Genomic DNA, 11,790 nt, shown 5'->3' on the forward strand with positions numbered 1-11,790 from the left:
CAGATCTCTGGGCTCTAAAAATCACAGCTCTGTGTCTATCCCTGGCAGAGGAAGGGCCTGGAGTCCTGCCGCTTGCGTCTCTGGGATACGGGAGCAAAGAGCCACGCATCCTCATGGCCCACACAGGCGTCACCTCCAGTCTCTCCTTGGCCTCATCTCCCCAGCGTCCTGGAATGGCATCGGGTTGGCCCAGGGATCCCCTGTCCTGTGCCTCTCCTTTCCCCTCAGGGGCTGCCAGGCTGACCACCCCCACTCTGCAGGCCAGGCCTACAGTGCCCCAGGGAACGGCCCAACCCTCCCTCAGGGCAGCAGCAGGAAGAGGGAAGAAAGGGGATCCTCTCCAGCTGGCCAGAGAGACAGACCTTCTTGTGCTCATCAACCCTCCAAGAATGCCTGTCCTCCCTCCCTCCCCCGAGGCCTGTCCACAGGAGCTTGAGATCAGCCAGAAAAGTCAGGCAACTTTTCAGGGACCGGGAGCGAGGTCTCCCGGCCGGGCCTGGGTCCAGTCTCTGTGGGCAGTGCAGTGCTGAGCCCCACCCCTCAAGCCGTGCCCTGTCCATAGCTCCAGACTTTGACCCTGCGCTCCAGTCTGGGCTGGTGGACAGAGGGCTGGAGACAAGACGCCCCAGAATCAGGAGCTTCCCCTCAGGAAATAGCATCCTGTGTCCCCGCACTGCAGTTATCTGGTCTCTCCAGCAGTTTGGTACTTCCGGTGAGTGGCAGATGCACCTTTGAGCTGGGGGCAGGGGTTGGGAGAGGGGAGAGGCAAAGGATTTCATGTCCTCCCAATGTCAAAGACAGGGCTCAACACTACAGCCTAAGGCAGGTGACAGGAAAGGAGAGATCCAGCCTCTCAAACATCCAGTGGAGAGACCACAGGTAAGTGATTTGTCCCTCCCCAAGCCTCAGTTTCTTCATCTGGAACATTGGGATCATGACTCCCCTCTTAGAGGGTGAATCTGAGTGTTAAAAGAGGTGGTGCATGTAAAGTGCTTAGAACAGATCTAGGCAGGTAGCAAGGACTCAAATGACAGTTATTATTATTTTTGGTGGGGGAGTTGGTAGCCTGGTTCTCAAACTTTTATAGCTTCTGTTCCATTTCAAGGATAAACTCTGCAAATAACTTCATAAGAAGTAGCCATGTGGTGCAACCAGGGAGAACTAATTATGTTCATTCAAATGCCTGATCTCTGGCTTACTGATTTTTTTTTTTTAAACAAGTCTTTCATATTCTTTGCTGAGCACGTAGCAATCAAAGCCATCAGCTGTCTCAGATTGCCTTCTAGGGGACAAGGGAGGTCCTAGGCAGATAAACGCAAGACTGAAAGACAAGTAGAAAGCATCAGGTGGCAACTGCATGCCAACTGCCTACATATTTTTTTAGAGCAACGCAGAAAGTCCTGATAGAACTGGATCTAGATCCGAATGCTGTCCCATACTGACTGTGTAACCTTGGGTGGGTGACTTCTCCTCCCTGAACTTCAGTCCCAGCCTCCAGAATGAGGGCAGTAACCTTCCCTACTTCCTACAGCAGTTGAGAGGATTAAGAGGATTACGTCTGTACTGCATCTACATGTGTCTGGCAAGTGGCAGAGACCAAAATACGTTGATTCCCTTCCTGTTCCATGCTTACACATTCTAATCACACACACACACACACACGCACACAAATATAATAATCCCAGTTGTTTGCATCTTCTGGGGTGCATCTTGCTGGGTTGAAGTAATGGTGTAAAACAGAGGAGAAGGCAACACTAATAAAAACATCAGCAACAACACGAAAATGTCCAACCAAGTAACTGAGCTGGGTGCGTTTCAGTCCAAAAGCTCATTACCTACACGCATGAATGATTTTACCTGAGGCTGGATCTGCCAGATCTCACAGTCTGGCTCTGGCTTGTCATGAGGACCTCATGCATTTATTTTGCACTTTAACACACACACACACACACACACACACACACACACGTTGCAATAATCAGTGTCAACTTTGACTCATACAGTGAATTTTTTAAAAAAGATAATTGACTTTGGACTCACATTGTTTTCCTTTTAAATTCTCTTTTTTTTAGACGGAGGTTTTTTTTGTTTTTTTTTTTTTCAGATGGAGTTTCACTCTTGTCACCTGGGCTGGGGTATAACGGCATGATTTCGGCCCACTGCAACCTCCTCCTCCCAGGTTCAAAGGATTCTCCTGCCTCGGCCTTCTGAGTAGCTGGAATTTCAGGCGTGCACCACCAAGCCTGGCTAATTTTTTTGTATTTTTGTAGAGACAGGGTTTCGCCATGTTGGCCAGGCTGATCTTGAACTCCTGACCTCAAGTAATCTGCCAGCCTCGACCTCCCAAGTGCTGGAATTAAAGGTGTGAGTCACCGTGCCCAGCCTTTTTGATTTTCCATTCTATTCCCACCAACACTCTAAAAATTCCTACAGATATTTTATTTTATTTTGTCTTATATTATATTTTATTTTATTTTATTTTTGAAATGCAGGACTCTGAAGCTTCGGTTGTTCCTCTTTACCTGCTTGATTCTCAGATTTTCCAAACCATGTGATTTACTGGCAAGCGCGGTCTTTAAGCACATAGACTTAGGAGTCAGGCTGGCCTGGGCTCTGCCTCGCACTACCTGGGTGTCCAGGAGCTGATATTCCAGTGAGGAGACAATAAGGCAAGGAACTTTATCAGTTCTCACAAAAGTTTATAGATGAGGTTGGGCATAGTGGCTCACTCCTGTAATCCTAGCGCTTTGAGAGTCTGAGGCCGGCAAATCACCTGAGGTCAGAAGTTTGAGACCAACCTGGCCAACATGGTGAAACTCCGTCTCTACTAAAAATACAAAAATTAGCCAGGCGTGTTGGCGCATGCCTATAATCCCAGCCACTCAGGAGGCTGAAGCAGGAGAATCACTTGAACCCGGGAGGCAGAGTCTGCAGCGAGGTGAGATTGTGCCATTGCACTCCAGCCTGGACGACAAGAGTGAAACTCTGTTTCGAAAAAAAAAAAAAGTTTATAGATGAGGAAACTGAGGTTCAATTAGGATTAACCAACTCATCTTGGTTTGCCTAAAACTCTGATGCACTGATTTTTAGTCTGAAAGGCTGCATCCTGGGAAGACCCTCAGTCCTGGGCAAGCTGGGGAGGTTGGTCACCCTCACTCAGTCAAGTTGAGCAACTTGCCCAGGGTTACATGGCTGGTGTGTGCCCAAGTCAGCCTGCGAACCTGGGTCTGTCTGACCCTCAGCCTGGGCCATAGTGTCTCTTGGATTCATCATGGAGAATCTGGAAAATGCAGAAAGCCCTTTATTCCTCTGCCTTCTCATTGTTAACATATAAAAATGGTCAAGAGGGCAAGTGCAGTGGCTCACACCTGAAAGCCCAGTGCTTTGGGAGGCTGAGGTGGGAGGATCACTTGAGCCCAGGAATTGGAGGTGGCAGTGAGCTATGATCGTGCCACTGCACTCCAGCCTGGGTGCCAGAGTGAGACCTTGTCTCTTAAAAAAAAAAAAAAAGAAAAAAAAGCGGTCAGCTCTCTGGAAATTATGCAGAGACAGTAAAAAAGCCCAGAGAGGGAGAATTAACTTAGCCAAGGTCACACAGCAAGGCAGAAGTGAAGCCAGGTCTGACTCTTCCTTCTCTTCTTTTTTTTTTTTTTTGGAGAGAGTCTCGCTGTGTTGTCCAGACTGGAATGCAGTGGTGCGAACTCAACTCACTGCAACCTCTGCTACCTGGGGTTCTTCAAGAGATTCTCCTGCCTCAGCCTCCCGAGTACCTGGGATTACAGGCACCTGCCACTGCGCTCGGCTAATTTTTGTAGTTTTTAGTAGAGATGGCGTTTCACCATCTTGGCCAGACTGGTCTTGAACTCCTGACCTCGTGATCCACCTGCCTCGGCCTCCCAAAGTACTGGGATTACAGGCGTGAGCCACTGAGCCTGGTTCTCCCTCTCTCCTTTAGTTCCTGCAATGTTTTTGTTCTATGTGATTTTTCAAAGTTCTAGGAGACAGAAGGAGGCTGTTGTGTGTTGATGGCCTACTCTGTGCCAGGCATTGTACCGAGAACTTTTGCTAAACTTCTTATTTAACCCTTACAATGACCGTGTAAGATTGGGATTACTCTTATTTCACAGATGAGGAGATTGTATCTCCAGAAGCAAAGTATTAGAGAAGAGGGAGGAGAGGAGGCCAGGAGTCCCTGAGAGGGGCTGTCTCCTAAGCCCCAGTATCCAAGCTAAGGGTTGAAGCTGGAAGAATTGCCTAGAGGAACGATACCTTTCTGTTTGTTGGTTCTATCTCCCACTTGGCTTCTGAAACCCCAACAGAGTCCAGTTCTTGTGGACTGGAGCCGTTTTCCCCTCCTTTATAAAACTAGGCCATATTAAGAATGTCCCGCTGTCCAGGGCCACAGGCCCAAGTTGCCAGGAGCTGAGGTCTGCCGGAGGAGAGTTGCGAGTGAAGAGGAGGGAAAGTTGAATTTGGCTCTTCTGAGCACAAACAATTCTCTTGTTCTGCCTCAGCAGGAGCCTGCAGAATATTTCCCTGCTGTGCAGGCTTAAGTAGCTTCAAGGTTAAAAGGTGGTAGGCCTTCTAAACTTCTCAGGGCCCAGTTAGCCCTGTGCCCCAAGGCGGGTGAAGTTCTGTGCTGGAAGACCAAGTTCTGAGGCCAGACACTGTGTCTGTCATGCTCATAGCTGCATTTGCTGGCTGCCAGCCTGGCATATGGTAGGTATGCATTAAGCATGTGTTGAGTTTGCTCAAATTGAAATTAAGTCACAGCTGCACCATTTAACTGGCTGTGTGACTTCAGGTAAGTCATATCACCTCCCTGAATGTCAGTTTCCTCCTCTGTAAGACGGGGCCGATAGCAGCAGCCCCTGCCTCATAAGAGTGTTGGGAGACTTGGAAGAAGGGATGCCTGTGAAGCGCTTAGCCGGGGCCAGCTGGCTCACAGTAGGTGCTCCACAAATGTCAGTACATTACTTCTTTTTCATCAGGCAGCTTGTTAAATTTGTTACGTTTGGCATCTTGTTCAATTTCCCATCCATCCCCTCAAGTATGGATTACTAGAGGTTGAAGCATCTTGCCCAAGGTTAACGGCCAGTAGGTGGCAGAGCTGAGTCCTGAAGCCAGAGCCCATCGCACTAACCACCGGCCTATCGAGCCTACAGTTGGTCATGCGTTCTGCTGGGTCTTTTCTATTCCCAGCCCAGAAACTGGGTGTCTGGGGATGCTCCCCAGAGAAAGTTGCATCATTTACCAGCCATGTGACTGTGGCCAAGTCTCGATCGCTTCTCCATACCTCAGTGTTTCCATTTGCAAAATGGGAGCAATGATATTCCTTCCTCCTGGGGTCACTGGGAAGATCAAATATAAAAAGGGCTTGGTGGTGTCTGGCACTTTCTAAGCCTTCAGTGGATGGTGGCAATGGCGGTAAGGATGATGGAGATGATGGTGATGATGGTGTGCCTCAACCCTTCCTTCCCACAGGCTGGTACCATGCGTGTGGTGGTGATCGGAGCGGGAGTCATCGGGCTGTCCACCGCCCTCTGCATCCATGAGCGCTACCACTCAGTTCTGCAGCCACTGGACATAAAGGTCTACGCGGACCGCTTCACCCCACTCACCACCACTGACGTAGCTGCCGGCTTCTGGCAGCCCTACCTTTCTGACCCCAGCAACCCAAAGGAGGCGTGAGTGAGGGTCACATAGGGTAGCCTGGAGAGCCCATGGGGCTAAGTCTGCAGAGGGGGTCAGGGTTCCCATCACCAAGAGCAAGCCCCTGTGGAAGCTCTGGTCTAGCATAAGATAAAGAAAACGCCAGGCATGGTGGTTCACCCCTTTAATCCCAGCACTTTGGGAGGTCGAGGTGGGAGGATCACTTGGGGCCAGGAGTTCCAGACCAGCCTGGGCAACATGGTGAAACCCCATCTCTACCAAAAATACAAAAAATTAGCCGGGCATGGTGGCGCATGCCCGTAATCCCAGCTACCCCGGAGTTGAGGCAGGAAAATCATTTGAGCCCAGGAGGTAAAGGTGGCAGTGAGCTGAGATTCTGCCACTGCACTCTCAACAGAGTCAGACTGTCTCAAAGAGAAAAAAAAAGTAAATAAAAGATTCATAAATATTAAGCCCCTTGCTCTGTGCCAGACACTAGGAGGTTTTGTCTCATCTTCCTGAAACTGGGTGCCTGTCAATACCACATGATTGGTGAATCTGGAAAACTTCCTCTTTTTTAATTTATAAATTTTTATTTTTATTATTATTATTTTTGAGATTGTGTTTCACTCTTGTCGCCCAGGCTGGAGTGCGATGGCATGATCCTGGCTCACTTCATCCTCTGCCTCCCGAGTTCAAGCGATTCTCCTGCCTCAGCTTCCCAGGTAACTGGGATTACAGGCACCTGCCACCACGCCTGGCTAATTTTTGTACTTTTAGTAGAGATGGAGTTTCACCACGTTGGCCAGACTGGTCTCAAACTCCTGACCTCAGGTTATCTGCCTGCCTTGGCCTTCCAAAGTGCTGGGATTACAGGCATGAGCCATCGTGCCTTGCCAAATTTTATTCTTTTCAAATAGAGATAGGGTCTCTCTGTGTCACCCGGGCTGATCTTGAACTCCTGGACTCAAGCAATCTGCCCTCCTCGGCCTCCCAAATTGCTGGGATTACAGGTGTGAGCCCTTGCGCCCAGCCGAATCTGGAAAACTTCTAAGTGGGTGAACATCTAAGTGGGTGGATGGATGCACAGATTTATCAAATAAATTGCAAAGGTCATTATGGTAGTTTAGAAACTGCCAGATGCTTCAGCAAATGGAACGCCCAAGCTCAAACAGATTAAAAAAATTTTTTTAGAGGCATCCTGTCACCCAGGCAGTGATATGATCATAGCTCATTGCAGCCTTGACCTCCTGGGTTCAAGCAATCCTCCCAACTTAGCCTCCCAAGTAGCTGGGACCCAGGTGCATGCCATCATACCCGGCTAATTTTCTTTATTTTTTGTAGAGCCAGGTTTTCCCTATGTTACCCAGGCTTGTCTCAAACTCCTGACCTCAAGTGACCCTCCTGCCTCAGCCTCCAGAAGAGCTGGGATTATAGGCATGAGCCAATGTATCCAACCAGAATTTTAATTCACACATCTGTAAAAAACCAATGTTTCTGATCAGTGCACAGTGATTCAGGGGCCCAGGCTCCTTCCATCTCATGGCTTTGCCATTTTCCCACATGTTCCTGAGGTCACCTCAATGTCACCATTCACATGGGCCGGTGACTACAGAAGGATCACACAGGACCACATGCGCAGAGTCTTTAGAGTCCCTTGGCCAGAAACAAGTCACACGGTCACATTTAGCTGCAAGAGGGTCTAGGAAATGTAGGTGAGCTGTGTGCCCGGGGGAGGAGGAAAAGTTTGAGGAGCTGCAATTCGATATCTGCCACCAATGTTTACAAGGAGGGGTGCTTGCAGCCAGACTGAACAGTGTGGCTCATAATCCCCAAAGCCAGGTCAAGGTCTTTGCTGAAACTCATCCGCCACGTAATCCCATGCCAGAGATGCACTCCAAATGGTTATGATGGGCATCCTTCATTCCCTGTCTTCTATATTCTATTAATGGGGAAATATTGGAAAATTTGGGAGGGAGAAGACCCATGGCATTTGGGGAGTTGCAGGAGTGAATGTGGTGGATTTCTGCGTTTTGGACACACCCCAAACTCCTGATCATGCCACAGCCCCATGCCAGCTGACCTAAGGTTTTTTGCCCAGCTCAGGGCATTGGGTGATCGAACTCTTCATGACCCTTCCAGGGACTGGAGCCAACAGACTTTTGACTATCTCCTGAGCCACATCCATTCTCCCAATGCTGAAAAACTGGGCCTGTTCCTAATCTCAGGCTACAACCTCTTCCATGAAGCCATTCCGGTGGGTGAGCAGTTCTTGACCATGAAGGTTGATCACCCAGGGCTGGGGTGGTGAGGGTGAGTGCCGCAGAGCCTTAATCACAGATGAGGGTGCGGTGCTTTGAGTCTCGTAGGCAACAGACTCCTGGGTTCAAAACAGGTTTGGTTTAAACTCTATTTTTGCTTTGAAAATTATTTTTGTTTCAAATTTTGCTGTTAAGTTGGCAGAGGACAAAGAATCTTCTGATGCCCAGGGGAAACTAGCCTTTGATTAGCATGGCTGAAATACAAACATGTTCTGCAGTGATGGGCACTTGGTGCTGAAGCCAAAAGGTTTCATGTGTCCCTGAAGGTCCCAGGGCTTTTTATCAAGAGGAAATAAAATACTTATCATAGCAAAAACTGCCAAAGCATTTATTATGTGCCAGGCCCAGTCCTAACTAATTTACAGCTAGCAGCTCATTTAATTCTCTTTATAACCAGGAGGTAAGGGCTGTCCTTATCCTCACTTAATAGATGAGAAAAAAGAAGCTCCGAGAAATGGAGTAACTTGCCCAAGGCCACAAAGCTTGCCAGTGGCTGAGCTGGGATTTGAATCCAGGCCATCTGTGACCACATGCTGCCCAATGTGCTAACCGGAACAGCACAGCCCTGGGAGGGTTTGCTCAGGCTGCTTGGAGAGGGTGGTCTGGCTCTGTGCCCAGAGCCCTGTGCCAGCTCTTAAGGTTCATTCAACCTTTAGCACTGTGCTAAGGGCTTTATCCACATTATCTGTTACCTTTCATGGGACTAAGAGTATTTTTTTTTTTTGAGACGGAGTCTCGCTGTATTGCCCAGGCTGGAGTGCATTGGCATGATCTCGGCTCACTGCAACCTCCGCTTCGTGGTATCAAACCATTCTCCTGTCTCAGCTTCCTGAGTAGTTGGGATTACAGGCATGCACTACCACGCCTGGCTAATTTTTGTATTTTTAATATAGATGGGGTTTCACCATGATGGCCAGGCTTGTCTCGAACTCCTGACCTCAAGTGATCTGCCTCCCAAAGTGCTGGGATTACAGGTGTGAGCCACTGCACCTGGCCAAGAGTAATTATTAGCTCCATGATACAGACAAGGAGACTGAGTCTCAGAGAATTCAAGTAGTAAGTGATGAGGCTGGGGTCTCTGCCCAGGTTGTCTGACACTGCTCTGTTGCTTTCTCTCATCCCCGGGGACTCTCACTGTTACCGCTTTCTCTCCCCTATTTCTGACCTTTTCCCTATAACTCACCCTCAGTTTTACTCTTACCCTTACCGTAAATAGGGGTTAAGAAAATGGACTCAGGAACTAAGCTGTATGGGTTAAAAATCCCAACACCACTGTTTATTAGCTGTGTGACCTTAGGTGAGTTATTTAATCTTTCTAAGCCTCAGTGGGTCCATCTGTAAACTGGGGAAAGAATAGCATCCACCCCAGTGGCTTCTTGTGAAGATTAAATGGACCAGTATAAGTAAAGTGCTTGGAATGGTGCCTGATACGCACTTAGCATGACATACGTCTTTGTCATTATAATTTTTTTTTTTTTTTTTTAGATGAAGTCTCACTCTTTGGCCCAGGCTGGAGTGCAGTGGCACAGTCTCAGCTCACTGCAACCTCTAGCTCCCAGATTCAAGGGATTCTTCTGCCTCAGTCTCCTGAGTATCTAGGATTACAGGCATGCACCACCATACCTTGCTAATTTTTGTATTGTTATTATTTTTTTAGTATAGACAGGGTTTCACCACGTTGGCCAGGCTGGTCTGGAGTTCCTGGCCTCAGGTGATCCACCCGTCTCAGCCTCCCAAAGTGCTGGGATTACAGGTATGAGCCACCACGCCTGGCCCATTATCATTGTTATTGACTTCCATCCTTCCTGGTACCCCCTTTGTCCTTCCTCTTCAGGACCCTTCCTGGAAGGACACAGTTCTGGGATTTCGGAAGCTGACCCCCAGAGAGCTGGATATATTCCCAGATTACAGGTGAGTTTATTGTCATAGCCAAAGGGGACCGGGGCCCCATGAGTTAGACAGACCTGTCCAGAAGGCAGCAGAGGGTAGAGGCACCAGATTTCCTGTGCTACCCAGGTCTTGGTACCCTGGTCTCCTGGTCCTTGGTCCAGCTCCTTCAGAGAGGCTACCCACTCAAACCTGGCCTTGGGCTGGGAAGGTAGGGGGTATGAAATCACAGATCTCAAGTCCAGAGGCTCCATATCACCATCTTGTTTTGTAGACGAAGATATTGCGTTTCAGAGAGGCTAAGTGACTTCCTAAGGTCACACAGCCAAGTGGCCAAACTGGGATTCCAACCCAGTCTGTATGACCCCACACCCCTCCTTTCATTTCTCTACAGCCTGATGCCTCTCTGGTCTTCTCCTCATCCCACTCCATGCCTGAATCCCCTCTACGAATGCACATTCAATCTCCACTTGCGTCTTCCAATGTCAGAGATGGTCTTGTCTGATAGAACATTTTTCCTTGCATTGAGCTCAAAACCACATCCCCTCCTTGAACTTCACCTAGTGGTCATGGCACTACCCTTTGGGCCTACAGAACAACATTGCTCCCACTTCCATTTCACAGCCTTCAAATATAGCCCTGATTTTTACCTTTATTTTCAACTTTTGCCTGCTGTGACTCTAGCTATGGCTGGTTCCACACAAGCCTAATTCTGGAGGGAAAGAACTACCTACAGTGGCTGACTGAAAGGTGAGATTTTAAGCTCCACTTTGAGGGAGGCACCTCCCAGAGACGAAGTTGTAGTAGAAGATGGTTGGTGGGCTTCCCCCTGCATGGACCAACCCCTTAGGCCTGGTGTGGGAGCTATCCTTGGTCCTGATCACCACTGGGCACAGAGGCAATGGGTCCTGAGCCTAGCTGGGCATCAGAACCACCTGGGCAGCTGTTTACACATGACGTCTATTAACAACCTCTTTCAAATCCCTAATATTTGTGTAAAAGTTTTAGATGTATTATTTTAAGATTTCCAGATATGTTTACATCATCTGCAAAACATAACCTACCTTTTATTTTTTATCTACCTCTCTCTTTTTTCTTCTCTAACTGCTTTGGCCAATACCTCCAGAACAATGTTACTCATCCAGATGATAGTGGATGTCTTTGACTTGTTCCTCATGTTAATAGGAATCTGGCAGTGTTCTAAATTAGCAAACACTCACTTGAGAGAAACATTGGTGTTTAGATTCACATACATTCATATTAAGGGAGATTCCATACTTTGTGTGTGTATGTGTGTGTGTGTGTGAGAGAGAGAGATGGAGTCTTGCTCTGTCGCCCAGGCTGGAGTGCAGTGGTGCAATCTCGGCTCACTGCGAGCTCTGCCTCCTGGCTTCACACCATTCTCCTACCTCAGCCTCCTGAATAGCTGGGACTACAGGCGCCCGCCACCACCACGCCTGGCTAATTTTTTGTATTTTTAGTAGGGACGGAGTTTCACCGTGTTAGCCAGGATGGTCTTGATCTCCTGACCTCGCGATCCACCCCCTCGGCCTCCCAAAGTACGGGGATTACAGGTGTGAGCCACCGTGCCAGGCCTGATTCCATACATTTTTTATATGTTACTATTTTATTAAGATTTTTAGGCCAGGCGTGGTGGTTCATACCTGTAATCCTAGTACTTTGGGAGGCCAAGGGGGGCAGATCACTTGAGCCCAGGAGTTCAAGACAAGCCCAGGCAACATGGCAAAACTCTGTCTCTATCGAAAAATGCAAAAATTAGCCAGGTATAATGGTGTATGCCTGTAGTCACAGCTACTTAGGAGGCTGAGGTGGGAGGATGGCTTGATCCCGGGAAGTAGAGGCTGCAGTGAGCTGTGATCACACCACTGCACTCCAGCCTGGGTGACAGAGTGAGACCCTGTCTCAAAAA

General features: G+C 48.5%; 1 protein-coding gene across 1 annotated transcript in view; it reads left to right on the forward strand.

Moving 5' to 3' along the window:
- Positions 1–346: 346 nt before the first annotated feature.
- DAO (D-amino-acid oxidase) overlaps positions 347–11,790 on the forward strand; it is a 23,108-nt gene continuing 11,664 nt past the window's right edge. The window contains exons 1-5 of the mRNA XM_011935929.1: positions 347–712; positions 5,485–5,687; positions 7,795–7,909; positions 9,808–9,884; positions 10,545–10,610. Coding sequence (XP_011791319.1) covers positions 5,494–5,687; positions 7,795–7,909; positions 9,808–9,884; positions 10,545–10,610 — 452 coding nt within the window. The 5' untranslated portion in view covers positions 347–712; positions 5,485–5,493. The remainder of the gene's footprint in view (positions 713–5,484; positions 5,688–7,794; positions 7,910–9,807; positions 9,885–10,544; positions 10,611–11,790) is intronic.

This window comes from Colobus angolensis, unplaced genomic scaffold, assembly GCF_000951035.1.
Source record: "Colobus angolensis palliatus isolate OR3802 unplaced genomic scaffold, Cang.pa_1.0 Scaffold10, whole genome shotgun sequence".
NCBI classification, from domain to species: Eukaryota; Metazoa; Chordata; class Mammalia; order Primates; family Cercopithecidae; genus Colobus; species Colobus angolensis.